This window comes from Aulostomus chinensis, chromosome 9 (assembly GCF_037954235.1).
Source record: "Aulostomus chinensis isolate RoL2024-O1b breed Wild chromosome 9, RoL_Achi_v1.0, whole genome shotgun sequence".
Taxonomy (NCBI): domain Eukaryota; kingdom Metazoa; phylum Chordata; class Actinopteri; order Syngnathiformes; family Aulostomidae; genus Aulostomus; species Aulostomus chinensis.
The window spans coordinates 10,412,926-10,435,174 of NC_141328.1; the positions used below are offsets into that span (position 1 = coordinate 10,412,926).

General features: G+C 40.9%; 1 protein-coding gene across 9 annotated transcripts in view; it reads right to left on the reverse strand.

Moving 5' to 3' along the window:
* LOC147255765 (membrane-associated guanylate kinase, WW and PDZ domain-containing protein 1-like) overlaps positions 1 to 20,408 on the reverse strand; it is a 95,453-nt gene extending 75,045 nt beyond the window's left edge. For 4 of the 9 annotated variants that reach the window (XM_086213702.1, XM_086213703.1, XM_086213701.1 and 1 more), the window contains exon 1: positions 19,661 to 20,408. In XM_086213702.1, the coding sequence (XP_086069828.1) occupies positions 19,661 to 19,958 (298 nt within the window). In that variant the 5' untranslated portion in view covers positions 19,959 to 20,408. The remainder of the gene's footprint in view (positions 1 to 19,660) is intronic. The other 5 variants (XM_086213704.1, XM_086213707.1, XM_086213706.1 and 2 more) reach the window with 2 other exon arrangements.
* Between the last annotated feature and the right edge of the window lie 1,841 nt (positions 20,409 to 22,249).

The window sequence follows — 22,249 nt, forward strand, 5'->3', positions numbered from 1 at the left end:
AATAGTTCTATCTGAGGGGCTATCCATCAGACATCTGTATGAAGTAGATGGCTCTCAGACAAGAGGCCCACAAGGAGATTCATTAAATTAGTCTGTCATGTGAATTTCCTCAGTTAAATGGATGCTGTGACCACAATTTTGTGCTGATAAGGAGAGCTATGCCAGAGATGTTAACAGCCAATGTCTGATTGAGGTTAAGCTGCCACAAAAAACTACTTTTCTTGCTATCAACTATTTAAAATAAAACTTGGTTAACCTAAATGATTCATGTTTTGTCAAAAATTTAGAGGAGCAAATTTTCAACAGCTAAACCACCTTAAACCAATACCTCACCCAGTAATGTTTGCCTTCCACATACTCACAAATATGTCTTGAGCTCATTTTTTGTACCTCCATCACTTCTTTATGATTCCAGAATGCAGAAAAAGCCAGCTATGTATTTAGCTCAGAGCTAATGACAACTGACGACTAACAACAGCTACAGCAACAAAACAGCAGCAAACTGACTACAAAATATTCAAGAAGGTATTACAAGGTAAAATCCATGTTTTTTACATCCAACCGTACCCTCAGTAATTGATAAACACTTTTATTTAAGGCACGCTTGCTGGTTTGTTGCTGTAGCTGCTGTTAGTCTTCCATTGGCATTAGTTTCATGCTAAAGATACATGGTTGTCTTTCTGCTGAGGAGTCAAAGTAATGCAGAATGGAAGGATGCCTTTGTAATTGAGACACCGAACCCACTGAAAGGCAATATACACTTTTTAATAAAGTTTGGCTTTAAAGGTCAGCCTTAAATTACCCCTGGTGAAACAGGCCTCAGAGAGTTCATCTGTCTTGAGGAGTAGTTGCAATGATTCAGTAACAATAGCCTAACTTGCACAAATGCCCTACTGCATCCACAGCATACTATAACTTACGCACACCATCAACATCTCTGTTTTGACCATAGAATTTGCTAACTATAAAACATCCATCCATCCATCCATCCATCCATTTTCTTCCGCTTATCCTGTTAAGGGTCGCTGAGAGGCTGGAGCCTATCCCAGTGGCTTCCGGGCAAGAGGCAGGGTTCACCGTAGACAGGTCGCACATTTTTTAAAAAATATATATGCCTCAATCACAGGGGAACAAATTAGATATAAAATGTCTGTAGTGCAAAATTCAATGCAAGTTAACCTTGAGATGAGCCCTATTCTCTAGCTCCTGGGTGCATGTAGGATAAACTCTATAGTACTATTACTAATATAGTATTATTGATAAACATATGATTATTATAAAAATCTTTACAACTAATGTTAGTGCTGAGAAAACAGTAAATACCATGCATTGAGATTGGTGCAATTTCAGCATCTACATTGGCGATTTTGTGGTTGAATAGCAGCATACCTAAAAGTTCAGTTTTCAATCAGGAGAAAAAAATGCAAGAATGATTCACTTCCATGTCTCAGTCACCATTGTCACCATCATCAGTGAGATAACACACAGCTGACTGACAGCTGGGGATCAACCGCTTGGATAAGATTAAAGAGAGCCGCCCTTGTTGTTATGATGCAGCAAAACTTCATAGGTGCGTATCAGTCCTGCTTCTTCAAATCTAATCATCCTCAACATGTGAGTCAACCAATCATTCAAACAACATGTGAGATGGAAAAACAACAAATTGTGATTAGAACTACTTTTTAGCAAACTCAAAGTGTCATACGCTGCTTCAGGCTTTTGGTAATGCAATGTGATTTATTTGTTGGGTAAATCCACCAAGTATCCCCAAAGGGGAGATGTAACAGATGGTCTGGAGAAAAAAAGAATCTGTCCCTTTCTGTGGTGCTGTGTGGACACAGAAACATACAAAAAGGACAGACTTCAACCAGAGCCACAATGAAACATACAAAAAGAGTTTTCCTCCAAAATGGTCACTGTGCCCTCAAAAACTGCCAAAAATCTATGATCACTCACTAAAATGTTCCATATCTGCCTGAAATACTTCAGATCAGAAGTGACTGTGCCTTTTGTGATGTGGGTCCTGTCACACACATCGCATCTTCCAAAAATAACTGCCCTTCACAGTGTAAGATGTTAAGATTTTCCTTAAAATCTAGATAACAATTACAGAGATGATTGTGAAACCTTTGAAGGGTGGATGCATGAAATAAGATGAGAAACAGAGAAAAACAGGGGAAGAAATGGACTTGAGACTTTAGATTACATTTTCTTCCACTTATCCTGTTGAGCCTAGCCAAGCAGCTTTCTGGCGTGAGGCGGGGTACACCCTGGACAGGTCACCAGTCCATCGCAAGGCCAGCACATATAGACAGACAACCATTCACACTCACAGTCACACCTATGGTCAATTTAGAGTATCCAATTAGCCTAGTCCCCAGTTGCATGTCTTTGGACTGTGGGAGGAAGCTGGAGTACCCGGAGAGAACCCCCACAGGCAAAGGGAGAACATGCAGACTCCACACAGAAAGATCCCGTACCTGAGCTGGGACTCAAACCTGGAACCTTCTTGCTGTGAGGCGACAGTGCTAACCAGTGCACCACCGTGCCACTTAAATGCAATATGATGCCAACTCAAAGAGTCTAAAATAGCTTTCTCAAAAACATGTATACGTTGTTGAAGTGTTTTGTGGGGCAGCACAGTGGTGCAGTGGTTAGCTCTGTCAACTCACACCAAGAAGTTTCGAGGTTAAAGCCCCGGCTTGGGCTTGGGGTCTGTCTGTGTGGAGTTTACATGTTCTCCATTGTGCCTGTGTGGGTTTTCCCCAGATAGTCCCACAGTCCAAAGACATGCAAGAGGGGACTTAGCTAACCGGATACTTTAAATCAATGGTTCCCAAACTTTTTTTGGCTGTGGACCCCCTTCTATATCCCACCCAGGTTGACGCACCCCAAATTCCACACACCTTTGGGAAAAAAAACGCAACTATGCTGCATACAGTGCATAGAACACAACTTCATCTACACTTCATCTTAAGATAAGGTACATTTTCAATAGCCTGCATGTATTTATTAATTAATATATCAGCTTTTGATTTCAAAATTTTACAAAGGAAATGTTTATTTACACATCTTCATTGTGTGGGAAAATCCCACTTCAAAAACACTCCAAACCGCCATCACATTTTTTTTTTTAATCTGCTGTGAGAGCGAATGATTGTCTGTCTATATGTGTTGGCCCTGCAACAGACTGGTGACCTGTCCAGGGTGAACCCCACCTCCTGCCCATAGGCTACTGGGATAGGCTCCAGCCCCCCTGTGACCCTTAACAGGATAAGCGGCAGAAAATGGATGGCTGGATGGATGGATAGTTGCTTTGTGGTCCAATCTGTTTTAAATAATTTCTTTTTCCAAACAATTCAGCAAAAATATAGCCCTCATGACTTTTTTTTTCTCCAGTATTTAAAGATTTATGAGTAAAAAAGAACAATCAAAACTTTGACTCTAATATGACAACAACATGATACAAAATTTTCATGTTTCCTTTCTGGAAACGTATACGCATTTCAATCTCCAATCTCATTGGAATATTTAAATTGTAAAAGTTAAGGAAATGTAACACAATAAAGAATTGTCTCAACTGAATAAGTCATTGAGAGGAAACACATTGAGTCAAGGAAAGGGGCATCTCACTGATCTGTCTTTAGAGTTGCACATGCACAGCACCAGCTCCATCAAGCATTATGAAGTGCATGAAAAAAGACCAGAGCAGAAAGCTTACAATTGGAATTAAATGGAAAAAGCTTCATATTAACATTCATCATCACTTAGCCCACTATACAGTTTTTAAAGGTGCATTTAGTCATTTTCATACAAAGTAATAAAAATATAATTGCAGTTGAGTGAGAATAAACATAACTAGATAAAAATGGGATTGCACAAGAAATGTCGCAGAATGTGAGTATGAGTCATCATTGATATTGAGGCATTGTAACATTAAGGACATTTTCCTTTGTGTCTTTTTATCCTTTTTGTGTATTCAAGGCTACTGTAAATGGTAAAAACAGATTAGTAACTCCTTCCTTTCCGGATCCCTCACACAAATGACCAGAAGTCCACCAGTGCAATGAGAGGTGATGACAATAGAACAGAACCATGTTTTGTCCAGGCATGTTCAAGGTCTACAGGAAGGATGCATGTAAATTGTTGCAAAATATAGTATAGACCTTGTGGTTGTAAAAAGTTTGTCCTGGTGAAATAATACAGGAGAGTCAACATTAAAGATATAATCCAGATCACTCATAAGACAGGAAAAGAGAAATATTGAAAATCGTATTCATTAAAAGAAACAGGCCATATGATGGTTTTAATTGGCATTGATACCTGGCAATGGTTAGGAAAAAAATGTGTCATACAACTTTCAAAAAACTGGAAGACAATATCATCTTAGTTCAGCTTTTACTTAAACAAAGGTTTGGCAGATCCTTGCATGGAGATCCAAAGTGTAGGGGCCACCACACTGAAGGCTTTGGCCCCCAAAAAACTAGAACTTGGTGTTGGGGGTATTCATTATTTTATCAGCGACACTTTCATGTAATGAGTTAAGGCTGGCTGCCAGTGTTCTAGCTTCATGCAGCAATTACAACCAGGTTTCGAGTATACCACTATGATGAGTTTCTTTGTGGTCTCTGAACAATCGTTGTTTCAAAAAAACAGATCTATTTGGAGTTTTCATCAAACAAATTTTGAACATTAATATAAATAACGGCAAAAAATGTTGCTATGTGCACATTTTGATATGGCAGTCCTAGAAAGTGATTTTCTGCTCTCCATCTCTCTCAATTCAATCTCCACTTTGGAGCCAAATTATTTTGTCGAGGTAACTGACCTCCTCAGCAGCAAGGATTTTTCCTCAATGTATCTGCCTCTCCCACCACCACACCTTATCCCTCAGCACTGCCAGATGCTGCCAACTTCAGACAAAAAGCTTCAGTCAAAGGTCAGCATCTCTGTTGGAGTAATAGTTCGAGAGTGAACTAGAACAACTCTAAAGCATGTTTGAGAAGGAGCATATTTAGTTTAACTATAGCAAAAACAGATATTTAGTTTATATCATCTTGCCTGCAGAGGATTTTGTAATTCAGTTTTTGTATCTAATCTTGACTGTAAGAAATGTTACCTGAAAGACCATTTGGTCTGATTATGGTATTCACAATGACAATTTATTGATAAAATAGAAACAGCCACCATATATAACCTCACTCTTAGGCTCTATATTGAAACAGAGACTAAAATGAAAGGTAAATTCCATTTTCCTTCAGAGAGCTAAAAGAGATTTGAGTCTGTTTCAGGTCACGTTCACAAAGACAGCATACTGCAAGATAAAACAGAGAGAGAGTTAATCAAGTTATGTATTCAAAGAAAGTTTTGCTGAGAATAACAGCTCAAAAAAAGTGTTTCGATCATTATCACAATTCCTCAATAGAGGCTAAATTTATACAGAAATACAGTGATACAGCTGAGGGGGAACAACAATTGATTTTATTGGCAGAGGCATGTGTCAGATTGGGGTGCTTTGTTGAGTTTTGTGCTGCATTGTGCAGTGAGTATGAATGTTAGTTTAGGTACTGAACTCAGGTGTACCACATCAACTACATCAGCAGTATGTACTGAGTCATGTTAAATAAATCAGTTTTCAAATTTCAATACTTGAGAGTCCATCTGGCTGAAAACCTAAGCGAGAACATGTGGCATCATCGCTCAATGTTCAAGCCCAACACAACGCTGCCTTAAATAATCCATAATGAAAAATTGGCCATGGTAATAGGTCACAATTGTGATGTATACTGCAGATTGAACTTTCTCCGGTGAAGGTGAGAAGGTGATGTTTGAGATTAAAAAAAAGTAGAAGGGTCACCTACTGACCCATCACACCTTGTGGACAATGTCTTTGCCATTCATCCCAAGAACAATTTGACAGTGCAGGGTCCTTCTGGAGTGTGACAGATAAACTCCCTTGGTGTTTCCAGATAATCATCACGGATGGACCCCAATTTTTTCCTTCCACATTTGCCAGTAAGTGGACGGGTCCTGACTGTTGTTTAAGCTTAGCAGTACAGAGTACCCCCCCCCCCTTTTTTTTTTGGATTCCCTTGAGGGAGTACTGGAGAGTGCTGAATCCTAGCCAAGACTGCAAGGGTAGGGGAGGACGCCGGCCAGACCTGAAAGGCCCAAACGCATTGTAAGGGTCTGCTGGGAACTTCTGGCACAGTCTCCCATCAGAAAGAGTTTCGACTCCCACCTCCGGTAGAGTTTCAACCATGTTCTGAGGGAGGCAGTGAATATTGAGCAAGAGTGGGCCTCCATTGTCAAGGCAGCCATTTGGAGATGAGGCCATAAGATAATCAGTCCCTGTCATGACGGTAATCCCAGAACCCATTGGTGGACACCGGCAGTGATAGATGCTGTCAAGCTAAGGAAGGAGTCCTATCGGTCCTTTTGGCCCCTGGGCACTCTGGAGACAGCTGGTACCAGCAGGCCAAGTGGTGCGTGGCATTGGCGGTTGCCAAGGCAAAAACTTGGATATGGGAGGAGTTCAGCGAAGCCATGGAGAACAACTTCAGGACGGCTTTGAAGAAATTGTGGAGCACAGTAAGGAAGGGCACTGTCAGTACTGTGTATGGTGTGGGCGGTGTGCTGCTGACCTCGACTGAGATGTTGTGAACCGGTGTGTGTGGGGGGGTACTTTGACGACATCCTCGATCCAAGCATCCCAAATGTCCAGCATCTCGTGGACATTGAGGGCGATGCCTATGGATTGGCAGACCTGGGTGGTGGTTCCCCTTTTTAAGGGAGTAGAGGGTGTGTTTCAAGTATCATGGGATCACACTCCTCAGCCTTCCTGGTAAGGTCTGTTCGAGGGTTCTGGAGGAGGGTGCATCAGATAGTTGAACCTCAGATCCAGGAGGAAAAGTGTGGTTTTCGTCCCGGTCATGGAACTGTGGACCAGTTCTACATTCTCGGTAGGGTCCTTGAGGATGCATAGGAGTTTGCTCAACCAGTCAACATGTGTTTTGTGGACTTGGAGAAGGCATTCGACCGCGTCCCTTGGGGAATCCTGTGGGGGGTACTCTGGGAGTATGGGTTAAAGGACAGCCTGATTCGGGCGGTTTGCTCTCTGTATGACCCGTGCCAGAGATTGGTCCGCAACAGCAGCAGTAAGTAGGAATCATTTCCAGTAAGGGTTGGACTTCTCCAGGCTGTTCATAACTTTTATGGAAAGAATATCTTGGCACAGCCAGGGTGTTGAGGGGATCCAGTTTGGTGGCTGCAGGATTGGATCTCTGCTTTTTGCGGACAGTGTGGTCCTGCTGGCTTCATTGGGCCGTGACCCTCAGCTCTCACTGGATCCATTTGCAGCCAAGAGTGAAGCAGCCAGGATGAGAATTAGCACCTCCAAGTTCGAGTCCATAGTCCTCACCTGGAAAAGGGTGGAGTGCCATCTCTGGGTCGAGATGAGACCCTACCCCAAGTGGAGGAGTTTAAGTACCTTGGGGTCTTGTTCAACAGTGAGGGAAAGATTGATCTTGAGATCGACAGGCAGATTGGTGCAGCATCCACAGTGATGCAGACTCTGCTTCAGTCCGTTGTGGTGAAGATGGAGCTGAGCCAAAATGCAAAGCACTCAACATACCGGTCGATCTTTGTTCCTATCCTCACCTATGGTCGTGAGCTTTAGGTAATGACTGAAAAGACATGGAGAAAAATGGAATCATTAACAGGGTGACACAGCCCACTGACTGATGTGCACCTATGGTGCCAGTACTGAAGAAAGGCACAGGTAAAGTGTGGATCTCAAAAGGCTGAACGAAGTAGTGAAAAGAGAGCGCTATATTCTGCCTACTAAAGAAGAGATCATAGCAAAACTAAGTGGGGCCACAGTCTTTTCCTAACCCAATGCTGCTAGTGGTTTCTTTCAGATACCATTGCACCCAGACAGCTGCAAGCTCACCACCTTCATCATGCCGTTTGGCAGATTCAACTTCAAAAGCTGTAAGATCACCACCTTCATCATGCTGTTTGGCAGATTCAACTTCAACAGCTGTAAGCTCACCACCTTCATCATGCCGTTTGGCAGATTCAACTTCAAGCAGCTACCATTTGGAATTACTAGCGCACCTGAAATCTTCCAGAGGAAGATGATGGAGACACTGCAGGGGCTGGAAGGTGTTGACGTTTTCATGGACAATATCCTGGTCTATGGGGCCACACAGGAGGAAAATGACAGCCGCCTGGAGAAAGTGATGCAGCGTATAGAAAAAGCAGGCCTGAGGCTTAACCGTGAAAAGTGCTCCATCAGACAGAGACAGCTGCAGTTCCTGCGGCACGTCATGGACCAATCAGGGGTCCGGCCTGACCCTGACAAGATGCAGGCCATACGGCAGCTGTTACCACCTATAGATGTGCAGGAGTTGAGAAGGATACTGGGAATGTGGAACTATCTTAAAAGATACATCCCAAACCTTTCAACAATAGGTCTGCCACTGTATGAACTCCTGAAAAACAAAAATGCATGGACATGGAGTCACACACAGCAAGCAGCCTCTGAACATATTAAGGAGCTGTTGACAACTGCACCAATAGTCACCTACTATGACCTGAGCAAGCCCACTGCAGTGTTTGCTGACGCAAGAAGTTATGGACTGGGGTGGGGGGTGGGGGGGTACTTCTTCAGCTCCATGGGGAGCAATGGAAACCAGTGGCACATTGCTCCAGATGACTCACAGAAGCAGAAACACACTATGCCCAGATAGAAAAGGAAAGAGCCTGGCCAGCGAGTGGGCATGTGGGAAATTTGACAGATACCTCAGTGGACTGGAGCACTTTAAGTTGATAACTGACCACAAGCCACTGGTGCCTCTTACCAACAGCTGCAGTCTGGACAATGTACCTCTAAGATGCCAATGCCTTTTCATGAGACTCATGAGGTTTAACCCAGTAGCACAGTGTTCTCCTGGAAAAACCTTGGTTTTCGCAGACACTCTGTCACACAGTCCACGTCTAATACAGGTTTAGAGACTGACACACACACAGAAGTGGCTTGCTATGTGGCAAGTGTGGTGAGTGGGATCCCTGCTTCCACAAGCAAAATGGATGAAATAAGGAGGGCAATAGCAGACGATGCCCAGCTGTTGTTTGTTGCAAAGCTGATCAAGTCAGGATGGCCATAACATGCAAGCAGCGTGCCCCTGGATGTTAGAGAGTACGTCCAGGTGAAATCAGAGCTATCTGAACATGATGGACTCATTCTAAGAGGTAAGAGAATTGTGGTGCCAAGGTCAATGAGAACTGAGATCTTGCAGAAAACTCATGAACGGCACCAGGGGCTTGTAAAACGCAGAGAGAGAGCCTGTTCATCTGTGTGGTGGCCCGGGCTCTCAACTGAAATCAACAAACGTGACTTCATGCCAAGTGTGTGCTGAACTGAAAAGAACACAACCAAGGGAGCCTCTCAGCTCCACACTGCTGCCAGAGAGACCATGGAAAAGAATTGCAATGGACCTCTGTGAGCACAAACATCACAGCTATCTGGTGATCTCAGACTACTACTCCAGGTTCCGAGAAATGCTGCACCTGCCCTCAACAACGAGCACACAAATCATCCAAAAGCTCAAAAATGTTTTTGCCAAATTTGGCATCCCTGACGAGGTGGTCAGTGACAATTGACCTCAGTTCTCCTTTACAGAGGGGAGATGTCATATATGGTAGCCACATGCACATATATTTCAGGGCTTATTGTAAATACCCAGAATGTCTAGAGGCTTAGCGCGCAAGTAATGAGAGAGGTTGTTGTTGCTATGGTTCAGCAATAAAGTATTGAAGCCTTAAAGCTTGTAAAAGGACTCGCTGTCAATCTTTTTACAGAAGACCCAGGGCACTATGAGAGACAATGTCTCTCAGCTGGCCTGGGAACGCCTCGGGATCCCTTTTGAAGAGCTGGACGAAGTAGCTGGGGAGAGGGAAGTCCGGGCCTCTCTGCTTAGGCTGCTGCCCCCATGACCCGACCTCGGATAAGCGGAAGAAAACAGATGGACGGATGGTTTTGTCCACATGACTATACTCGGGACATGCTAAACTAGCTTCATACTACAGACCTCAAGATCAAATACAAATATATCTAAAAGCTGAAGAGGTTAGGCTCCTTGGGCAGCACATGGTACATAGAGAACTTTTGATTTATAAAGAAGGTCCAAATCAGACAAAAAAAAAAGGCTCACAGATGAATTGTTGAATGAAGCAACATTGTAAAGTGCTTTGGAGAAAAGTGTTATATAGTACAGTCAAAAGTCAACATTCATCTGTTAAAACAAGCACTGTAACAACTATACAGCAGAAAATGTGCACTAAAGTTACAAATCCATCCATCTATCCATTTTCTATACTGCTTATCTGTTAAGGGTCACGGGGAAGTAACAAAGCCATTTAGGAAATACACAACACAGAAAATGACACGATGGAGATTGGACACCTTCTTCTTAACAGAGAAATGTTTTATGGTTGTTATGCAGATGAGTTCCAGCTGCACACACAGATGTTGACATACATCAAACATGCAGTGTAAAGCTAGGGAACACATGGACTCTGAGGTGGTGTTGATTATTTTAAGCTTTTAAATTTGTTCAATTCATATATATTTTGTTTTACTATATTGTAATTTGTGCCCCTCCAAGAAGCAGCAAAGCTGCAACAAAATCTAGTAAATCCTTGTCCCTGCCACTGTGACTAATTCAAACCACCATAACCGGAATCATCTTCAAGCTGCTTGACAGTAATGAGAATCTCAGATGGTGAAGGCCAGTCCCTGCAAAGCTGCTTTGATTTAAATAAGACATCCTTCCACCTGCCACAAGACACAGATATACTGTGATGGGAAAGTAGGAGATCATGTGGATGCTGGGATATATTCTCATACACGATGCTCAAGCCTCAGGAGTGTAGATGTCTCTTCTCCGTCTGGTGTATGTTTTTACTTGACAAGCTAAGTAGAGTTGACAGTCAAGAGATAGGAAATGACATGTAATATTTTCAAGACACCAACCATGAACAACAAACCCATTAAAATTATTTTCTTTTTCTCCACTTTCTGTGTGTAGGCTTATAATTTGCCCAAAATATTATACAAAACTTGAACTGATGGCTTTTGTGTTGATGTCTGCAGGATCATCCCAGAGGCTAGAAGCACCCCTCTTCACCACCTGTTTGAAGCTGTCAGTCCTCTGGTGTGATTTAACTTCTTCACCTTTTCAAGGGGGACATCTCTGAACAAGATTATGGAAAAACAAGTTCATAGGTTAAGAGTTCCTTTTAACCTCAAAGATCAAAGTCTGCTCAGCTCCTTCACTCTAGTTAGTGTAGATAATTGGTCTGAGGTGAAAATGTTCTGCATATTTATGGACTGAATCGGCTTCATTTCACTGATAAGAATAGTTATTTTTAAAAAGTGTTCAAACATTAGGTTTTTATACTCCAAAATCTGTTACTTGGAGTTAGGACCCTCCTCATTCCTTTTGTGTGTAACCAATCGGACCCTCTTACTTGTCCCTCAGTCATTAAGTGAGGTCTGACTTCATACTCACATTTGCTGAAAGAAGTTCTCTTTAGTCAGGGGAGAGTATAACAGCACTGGGACAAACTGCCCCTCCAAAGTGAAAATAGGGATTTTTTTTTGTAATTTGCAAACAACAACAAAAAAAACTTACTCCTATGTGTCTCATGTGGCATTCTTTTGTTAAGATCTCTTGTTAACTGTTTTTTTTGTTTTGTTGCATGAGTCCCTTTAAATGTACAGCACAGATTAACACATTTAGACTTCTAAAATCTAGTCTTGACCAAATCACATCACAGTTCATCTCATGACACTTACCAAATGCAGCAGATCTAGAGCTACACTCTTCACTTTAATCAATTCAATTTGAAAAGAGGCAACATTCCCAACTGTCACAAGACCTTGCTGACGGTGGCGACTGCCTTCTTATATGCAGAATCATCAAAGTAAATGAGAGCCACTGGTGGTTGGTCATCTTGAGACACAATGGTTTTACTTTAATTAACACTAAAAGGCTGAGACTCATACAGATATGATGAAAACTAGCCATGCTAAGTTAAACAAAAAAATGTTGCCAAATTTAACATTAATCGAAAAAGTCATTTTGGGGCCTCAAGTTATTAATAAATTAAAATCAAGTCTTTTATTCGAGTTTATCATGTCTTAAATACTGTAGTTTGCAATTCTTTAATACTGAAGTTTACAAGTAAGGTCAAATTGTGACTCGAGTCGTACTCTGATAACTGGACATCTAAGTTGTTTTGCAGACAATGTCTTGATTTGTTATAGTTTTGCATAAGAGGCCTATTTTTTCAGATTAAACAGCAGTGTGAACATTAGTGTCAGGTTATCAGATGATAAAGTGTTTATACACTGGTAAAGAGTGCAGATCGGGTCAGCCTCTCAAGAGCTTATGAGCAACCTGAATCTCTGGAGATTGACGGACGAGGAGGAGGGGAGGGATAGAGAGATCAGCAACAAGAGAAATCCTCTAAGGATGATCTGCAAACCTTTCCCCTCAGTTAAACGACAGACTAAGGTTTAAAAAAAAGCAATAATGTTCCAAGTGGAGCTGTTTTATTTCACAATCTTGTGAGTTGATTTGTTAAAAAAAATACTGTCAATGTGAAGTCATGCTCCAACCTTTGAAATCATGCTTGATGACAGAGGACCTTTGAGAAAATTAGAATGTTTGACACCATATTCTATTTGAATCTGTTGGAGGTTGGACTGTAATTATGGTGCCAAGAAAAAAAAAACACAAACAAAAATAAAGAAATGGACTAAAAGTAGAACTGCTTCATGTGTACAAGACAGTGCTTGTAATGGTGCATAATCCTTTCCAGATGTGTGAATCCAGGAGGAGCACAGCTTAAATGTCACTTTATCTCCACTATATGAGAATCTCTTGCAGTGTGTGTGTGTGTGTGTGTGTGTGTGTGTGTGTGTGTGTGTGTGTGTGGTGTGTGTGTGTGGGAAGAGGGGCGTGGGGGTGGGGGTGCACATACATATTAGTGCAGCAGAGAGAGGATATAATGGCACATTCAGACTGGATTGGTTCACTTCTATGTTGAACAAGTTGATAGAGACTTGGTCTGATCTAACTTGATCCTTCCATTGTGGCTTGAACAGAAATCTATCAAATCCAACCTTCACCAGCGTGATCTCAGATGATATGTCAAATGACCATGACTATAAACATGTTACATTTAGGTGGCTGCATCAGGGAGACAATGACAACTGAATGTCGTTAGGTCCTCTTGCAACAGAGGCATACAATTTCCCTGGAGCAGGAACAACACAATTGTACTGCTTCTAAAGCACAAAGCCACATCAAACACAGCTGACAAATCAGCAGAAAAAACAGCAGTGTATTACAATTTATTCCCAAGCCATAATAATTTCCTAACCTTAAACAAATATTTTACATGCCTAACATAACCCAATCATAACTGTTTTGCAGCGGTAATTTATTTCAAAGAGGCAGTCAGCCACTAATGATAAAATGATAGAATACTCCTGGACTCTATTATATTGGGAAAATTTACATAAAAGCTAACTAAAACACACTTTGCTCACTTTGAAGATAATTGAATGACTCAATTACTAAGTCACCCTGATTTCTGCACTGCCGTAAAAATTTGTATGTCACATTTCCATTTAGATTCCACCCAAAAACAGAGGAAGAAACACACAAACACTCAAAACTGTGACCCCTTTGATGGTTGCTTATTTCTGTTACTCGTCTAACCTGCAGTCTATTCCAACCTCACCTGAGCCAAAGCCTCTTAATAACACAGCCATTTGTCCAATCTTAAAAGATGCAAGATGCCCGGGTGTGGTCGCATTGCCCCTTTTCTGGTATGCTGCCATTCTTACCAATGTTGGCATCAAGAGAAATTCAACATACAAACATTTAAAAATATATCATTATGCACATGGCTATTTTTGGTCGGTGACACTGTTTGTAGATAAGTAGGTTGAATACATGAAACAATAATAACAATCAAAACATCTGAGCCCTTGCAAGCTGTCTGAAATGCAGAGCTCATAAAAGAACGGTCGCTTAGGAAGGAAAAGAAAAAAGCAGAGCTGCGAGAAGAGGAGGGGGTAGCTGCAGAATACATGTCAAGCCTATGACAAGCCTTTCAAGTGTATACTTACACAGTCGGTTGCACTTAATCAAGAAAAATCTTCATGCTTAAGAAAATGTAAGAGACTTGAATTCTGGGACAAGAGCATGACAGAAGAGATCTGTGTCTGCAAAGCCCTCACGTCTCCATGATGTGACTAAGCCTTCTTAACCATGCCACACAAAAGCCAAAGACAAATTTTCTGTGACACAACTTGGTGCAATTTTTTCGTAATAGCTAAAACAAATAGTTGTACTGAAATGTGAAATAAAAATTCAGGTCTGCCAATACATCAGTATTCATATCCTTGATGTGTATTTGAACTTTAGGTCACAATGATGATTAGAGGGTGTGAATTTCTGGTTGACAATGTGAGTTCTAGTAATTCTGAGGATGAGGGGGGGACTAAAAGCTCTACGTTGACAAAATGTCCAAATGTTTCCAGTAAAAGGGGCTGACTGATGCTCTTGATGAAGCAACTGAGTTAAACTACTGGTATGACAGTGCTGTCCTCCTGTGTTTGGGTGCATCTCTGAAGTTTCACTGGCTAAATAGCATGCTAACATCTGGCCGTAGCCTTCGTGGAAAGCATTAATTGGCATGGAATCTTGGGCCAAATTACTCTGCAGTAGACACAGTTAATTTTCCGCTCCGACCCCAATCAGCAGTGATGGAACACGTGGTATTATGCAGCCTGAGGCCTATGTCTAGCACAATGGTATGATTCGTTTAAATTCTGCAACTTCTGGTCATCTCAGCAGCAAACTACCCCTGATGAAGTGGGGTAAATCCTGAAGAAGAAAATGTTGGTGGTGCTACTAGGATTATTCCTTGCTCATACCGTTACAATGACACCTTTATAAACCTGAAAAAGGACTTAAGAGTTCAGATGACTGTATAGTGTTCATGTATTTTTAAATTTTCTGAAATTTTAAATAAAAATTTGTTCACAAAAAAATTGACATAGCGCATGTGTGTATGGGTTACTGTGTTTGAATTTATAGCTCACCTCTCTACACATGAAAGGGATAATCATTTCGTACGTGTGCGTATATATGGTTTTGGATGTAAGACAAGAAGGCAAATAAGCAACCTCCGCTGTGCGTCAGGTGGTTACCTCTGCGAAGTGCATCCAATACCATATATACACACACCTACAAGTGGATTATCCAATTTATACCATGGTCATGAAACAGTTTGAAGAAGTACATGAATTTTTTTCACAGCTGTGTGAAGGTGGTTGCCAAAATTACTGGTCAAATTTTTAATGTTTTTTATCTTACGGGGACTAGTTCTAGAAGCTTGCTGTCTTGGAATGCTTTCATTTGCATTGAGAGATTGTGTTGAAATTTCTACAATTATCTACTTTCAAAATAAGCAGATTTAACTGCATTGGCAAAATAAAATTGGACTTCAAGGCAATAAAATATTTAGTATGGAGTAGATTTGCGCTTGTAAAATTCCAGAAAAAGGGTGCACACACACACACACACACACACACACACACACACACACCCATCGCAGTGGTGTAAACTGCACAGAAAAAAAGGACGACATGCTGGTAAGAAGACATTCAATGTGGTCTGGGATGATAAATTATTTTCTTCAAGTTTGCCGTGTAATGTACTTATTGTGATTTCTGTTTACAGTTTTGAGCACTTAACGTGATTTGCTAGTCCATAAAGCTATGTTAAGAGACTTGTTAATGATGCTAAACCAGCTTAAATGTTGACACTCGTATCACGTGTTCAGATATGTCCTGAGACTGAAGTAATTTTCCACATCATTGTGGTGCTATTATGCTGTGTTGCAGGTATGTTCTTGAAATTGTCTTAAGTTCTCTGAGTTATCAGCTGTTAATAGGGAAGCTTTGACAGTTTACAGTTGCCATAGTACCATCTTAGCTCGCGGAATAATTTCGAACGAGTGATTAAGCTTGAGCTAAACTACGTGTATGGATATCAGAGGTTAGTCAACACCCTGCCAGCCAATCAGAAAAGAGTATTCAGCCTGACCGTGGTATAAATATAACGAAACAGCAGGTGTGGGAAATAGCCCTTGTCTCTAAATAACAGCAATTTATTTCTCACAACAAATTTAGATTTCATTTGGATTTGAATGTACATCTAACCCTGCTGTAAGGTTAAACATTAGGGACCCTGGAGTTGGTTCACACATCAAGTTTTGCTCAAGAAGATTTGATCAGGACAGATTATTATGATCCAGAGTGTTGGAATGACTTAACACATGGTCTCTAAAATCAAGATACATCACTATTGCTGAGGAGTGTGCATGGCCTGTGAAGAATACTTTAAATAACCTTAACCAAAATAAAATGGAGAATTTTGAATGTGAATGTTTCATTGGGTTGCAGCGGTGAACTCCTGGCCCTACTACTCACATCTTTCAGGTGGTTAGATTACCCATGTCTGAACTCTTGTGAAAGCCAGAGCTAAAGACATCAAGGGCAGCCTGTACAGGTGAACCAACACCAAGCCAAACCCACCAATGATCAGAGTGTCATAAAATCCCAAATAGTTGAGGTGCTGGAGGGGACTGTCACAGAAGCTAAACAACTCGCAAAGAATGTCTATCTTGTAAAACAGTGTTACACCCATCGTAATTCTTGATTGCCTGTTGATAATTAACATAATATTTTTAGTCTCAACCATAGCTTTAGTTTAAACTAACAACTGTCAATCTTAAAGCATTATATGACCTAAGGCAAAACCTTTATATACTCACAGTTGTCTGACACTGACTAAAATACAAACACATTGATTACAAAACCTGTTATCTGTTAGCTCAGTGCCACATGAGAAACTGGTGGGTCAAAGTCTTAACATGTCTGACAGAACTCTATCTTTGGACTTCAACCTAAGACATTGTCCTACCATACATATACTCATCATTCACCTGATTTTCTGTAAAGTACAACTGATACAAGCACAAATAAATTTTCCACAGCCTATTTAGAGGGAAGGATCCCATTTATGCTTTTGCATTCAATGATATGGGAGTGAAAGACAAACACAAAATACACAAAAATCTAGCAGACAATGGTATATTATTATACATGTCTTGTGTAATTCAATATTTGACATGTGTGGAAAAATTCCCCCTCATGTCTCTCTCATCCCCTCCCAATCTGAAGTGTCATTTACAGGTTAATAAAAACCCAGAGTCAAGACCACAGGAGTGTAATATTCCACCTCCTCCACAGGAATGCTCAGACTTCACTTAGGTGGCTTTCTGCCTGCATTCCTCAGTAGAAGCAACACACCTGTGGGGACTGCAATGACCTGCCTCACCTTACGCACTGATAAAGTTTCCTCTCACTGCACCTAGCTGATGTAGCCCCTGTAACACAACCCACAGCTCTTTAACTTGGAAAGGAGAGAGACAGTGCCCACCTGTCATCTAGCTCGGATTATTGTCCCAGATGGATTCTGCATGGGAACCCAGCCTGCCAAGAGGATCAATGGAGGTCTTGTGAGCAAATGAGCGACTCAGACAGAAGAAGAATACTCACCTCCTTTAATTATAGGGCATGTGTTTCTGCTGATTTATGCAATAAACTAATGACTAGGCAATGCAGATGGCTACCTACAGAAAGAGTTACTCAGCAGAACCTCCACAGAAGAACAAAAAAGTTGGAAAAAGATTTATGCTTATAAAAAAACAGTCTAAACTCCTGATAGACAACTTTCACAATCCAAACTAAAAATATTGCGAGAATACATGAATTGACTGATTTTTTTTTTAAATCTTAAAGACGAACAAAACAGAGATTATACACCTTATGACATTTCACTCCAAACTGACGCCAACTAAACATACAAAATATGAAAATACTAAGGAGAATGAGTTGGAAAGTAAACAAACATGGATGAGAGCAACAAATGAGGCAAAAACACATTTGGGCGAGTAGGACGGACTATGGACCGCCGAGAGAGTTGGAGGTGTTACTAAATCCTCTAGGTAACATTATATTCACTATAATCTTTAACCTCTTCTAATTTCATTGGCTGTTGACGCACTTTTTTCAGTTGGGTTTGTTACTAATATATACTACCAGACTGTATCGAGAATCTGCTTGAAAAAATCCAACATGCTTGATACACGCCGACTCACATTGGTGGGGGTCTTTTCTTCCACAATCCTGCCGAATCAAGTCTATACCCCTAATACGAATACAGATTTCTGTGCCAACTTGCCACACCAACTGGCCCAAACTAGTGCAGACTGGTGCAAACTCGGTGCAATTGTGACTCCATTCTGAAAATCTCCTAATGTAGTTCAAGCTCAAAACATGAAAACACACCTAGAGTAAGAGCTGTTCAGGAGTTATTTCAACAGAGTAGCAAAAAAAAAAAACAAAAAAAAGAAATTATGGTTATTAAAAACCTCCTAGCTTAGTTACATGTCAAACAAAGGCAAAAACACATGGCAGCATTGTTGCTGAGCCCTTGTCCCAGGGGTCATGACTTCAGCTTCAAAGGTCAAGCATTTAGTAATGAACATACAGTACACTAGAAACTTAACAGCTGTTATGTAACACAATCAATGATTACACCAGAGACAGCCTGCAAGTGTCATCAAATATTGTGTACGAGTGTGAACAAGAACGTATGTGTGGAAACCAGACAGGCAGACGACAGACCTTCAAAGTGACATACGCAAATTCCTAAACGTAAACATGCTTCAATATTCACTGAGACATCACAGAACATCTGAATTGGGCAGAGGCAGAAAGCAACAAAGCCCATGAACGATACAGTGGAGAAAGAAAGAAGCTGAAGTTTGAGTCAGTGGCTGCATTGCTGTGCCTCTAGCTGTCTTTCAGACAGATGCAGATGCAGCAGACCGTGGGCAATGGGTCAAGCTCATCTAACACGCAGGGAGCATTGCCAGAAATAACCCCAGCTGCCCATAAGAGCTGCAAACAAAGCAAGCCTCAGTTAACATAAACACATGAATTGACAGAATAAAATACTGTCAAATCCTCATCTGAGACAAAAATAAAAATAAAAACAACACAAAGTGCCATTTCAGTGGTTTGGAGAGAAGTCTGGCTGACTCACGTGTCAGAAAAGCAATCGGACAGTGTGTGTTGAAGTGGGACTGAAGCTGCTGTCATTGTACTCTAAGTGGCCTAATGTGTTACCATGTAGGCTTGACCCAGAGTGTCTTTGGCAACATTAGACAAACAAGGAGGAGGACTGTCAGGGCAACTTCATGTCAAGCCTGCATGTGAAACCTCCAAGCAGCTGCGGGGAGAAGATGAGCAGAAGCCGATGGGCTACACTTCTCCCGCATCTACATTCTGTTGGGTTTATAATGCTATCACGTGGCAATTATAAAACATATTCTACTGTGATTTCTCCCCTTTTTGTGTGTGTGACTGTTAATCTCCCACCAATAAAACCTTTATCTGGCCCACATGCTGATGATTTCTTCCTTTATTTCACATTTCTCTTACCTTGACGCACAGTTTTCAAAGTGATGGGACCGCTGCAGCATGTTATCACAGCTAAAATGTCATAGAGGGGTAATCCTGACACGGGCAGCCCCTCAACTTCCAGAATTATTTCCCCCTCGGTGAGTTTACCTTCCTGGTAAACCACAGTATCTTCTCTAACTTGTCCGATATATGGAAACTCTCCATTTTCAGCCCCTCCGCGCAGCTCCACATTCAGCTCCCCACATGCGTCGCGGAGAATTACGCACTCGTTCACTTTAGTGATCCAGTTATTCTTTTTAAGAATAACTTTTGACATGATGACACAAATCCAATCTAGCTCCGTGGAATGGTGTAAGAACCAGCTGATACATAGCAAATAGATAGTCAACAGGAAACTTCAAAGTGTTTGAGTATCACTCCAAGTTGGAACATTTTTACGCTTGTCCCGAGCCAAGGCATGCTGCTTCCACTGCATGATAAACTGCCGATGGTTTACACTCCAGATTGTTTGTTCTTCGGTTGCTGTTTCCGCATCTTTAACAATAAACCCGCTCTGATTCCTCACAATAATCCGCTCTCTGACTGTCCGCTTTACATTAAAAGACTTCACTCCTCCATAATCCTTCAGTTTGCCTCGTCCACTGTCCAGTATTTCCTTTTTAGAAACTTTCCAGGAAAAATGAATGTTACCTTCACCCTTTGCAAGAGATGTCAGTCACACATCCGGCGGCTCCTTTAAGCAGGTAACACGACGAGTTCATCCTATTTGCTCCCACACTGGGGATGGAGAACCAGTAGAGGGGGGGCGCATGCGTCCAGCTGCGACTCCGCGAGAGAAAATCCTCCTCGAATACACACCTACTGGGTCCTAAAGCTCATCTCTTCTCAGCATGTTTCTAACCGGATTATAGATATCAACTGTTTAATCTACCACTTTGTTTTACTTCTTATGTATAAAGTACGCATCGTATGATGACAGAGACTTTTAGAGCCATTTGCTCAGTTTCATCTCAACTCTGTATTTTACAGGTGACTTATTTCACAAAAATGTAAACATGAAGATCATGTATGCAGTCCTTGGTTATTCATATTTATATTCATTTTATTATGATAATGTTAATCAGTGTTCGATACATTTCCAAACAAACATATTCATGAATGGCATGAATTTGAAAACAAACTTTCAAACAAAAGAATCTAAGTTAAAATGATGCTAGCATTTTGTAGTTCATTCACTGAACAGATATCAAGTGAACTTGCACGATTTAAGTAGTCAGCCCATGTTGAATTCCAAATACCTTCGGAAAAAAATCAATATGACTTTCATAATTTTCCTGTAAACCTCTCTTGTGAGGATGTCCCACAAAACTGGGTATACATATATTTAGAAATCAATTCTCCTGAAGTTGAAAACAAAGCTCTTTCTTTTCAGTTCTTGGCAAATGTATTAAGTGGAATAGTCATACGAAAAAGTCAAACCAATTTGATTTGAGACAAAGGTACCCTTGTTGTGAACAGAAGACATTCAGATTGTTTGCAATAATAAAAATATGTGTGTCCTTTGTAGAAAGTGAAGATCAGGTGATGTGGTACTGCAGAAAAAAAAGACCCTCTGTGTTTCCTCAGATAAAGTACAGTAACTGGCACTCTACCACAGGCAGTGAGGGCAGTGGCCTGAATACTCATGTATGAAAGGAAGCTTTCCATCCCATTTCATCTCAGTGTTGAGTGCTGAAAGTGTTCATGGTGACTGAGCTGTGTCACTTTTACCTTTCATACTCAACATATTCATCTCGAGTAGCTACAATAACACTGTCATTCTCTGTCGGATCTTGGCTTCTTCACAAGTCTGCATTCATTTGATTCATGTGTTTCTGTGTGTATGTTGACCACAACAAATATGACACACTATCACTTACTCTGTGTGTGGGCACTTCTATGCTGCCAGGAAAATGTCCCTTGACATTCTCAGTGGGGAGAAGGACAGCTTCAAGCAACTGACACATATCCAGTGCTTGATTTGCACAGACTATTCAGGTTGTCTGAAACCTTCCCCTCCATATATATATTTTTATATCCGTAAACACAGAATTTACATGGATGAGTGTCTATTCCCAGCCCCAGATGCACAGATCTGAGGAAAATGTCAAATATCTACACACCGACAGTGACACATAATCCATTCCTTTTTTTAATTAATTAATTTGTTTTTGGTCCAGGATTATTGTAAAGGTTTAACCTCATTATATTTTCACTAAAGCCACAGGTTGAAGAGCAGTCTGTATGAACCATACTATAATGTCTAATATACTTAATTGCATAACATTACTTTTCAACCATATATCAACATTTTTGGAAAATATATAAGAATTGTAAAACAGACTAATTTTTGATACAATTTTCAATGGGTTGCAGTACATCTGACCACAAATTGATACTGTTAAAAATTACTTGGCTGTGAATATGTCATTAGTAATATTAACTGGAATTTTATTTCGATGTTTCTTGGTTGATTAGACCTCTTCTCAGGTATGTGGAAGAAATAAGATTTGATAAAATATCATATGTTTGCGAGGCATTTGTCACAGAGATTTTGATCAAAGTGAT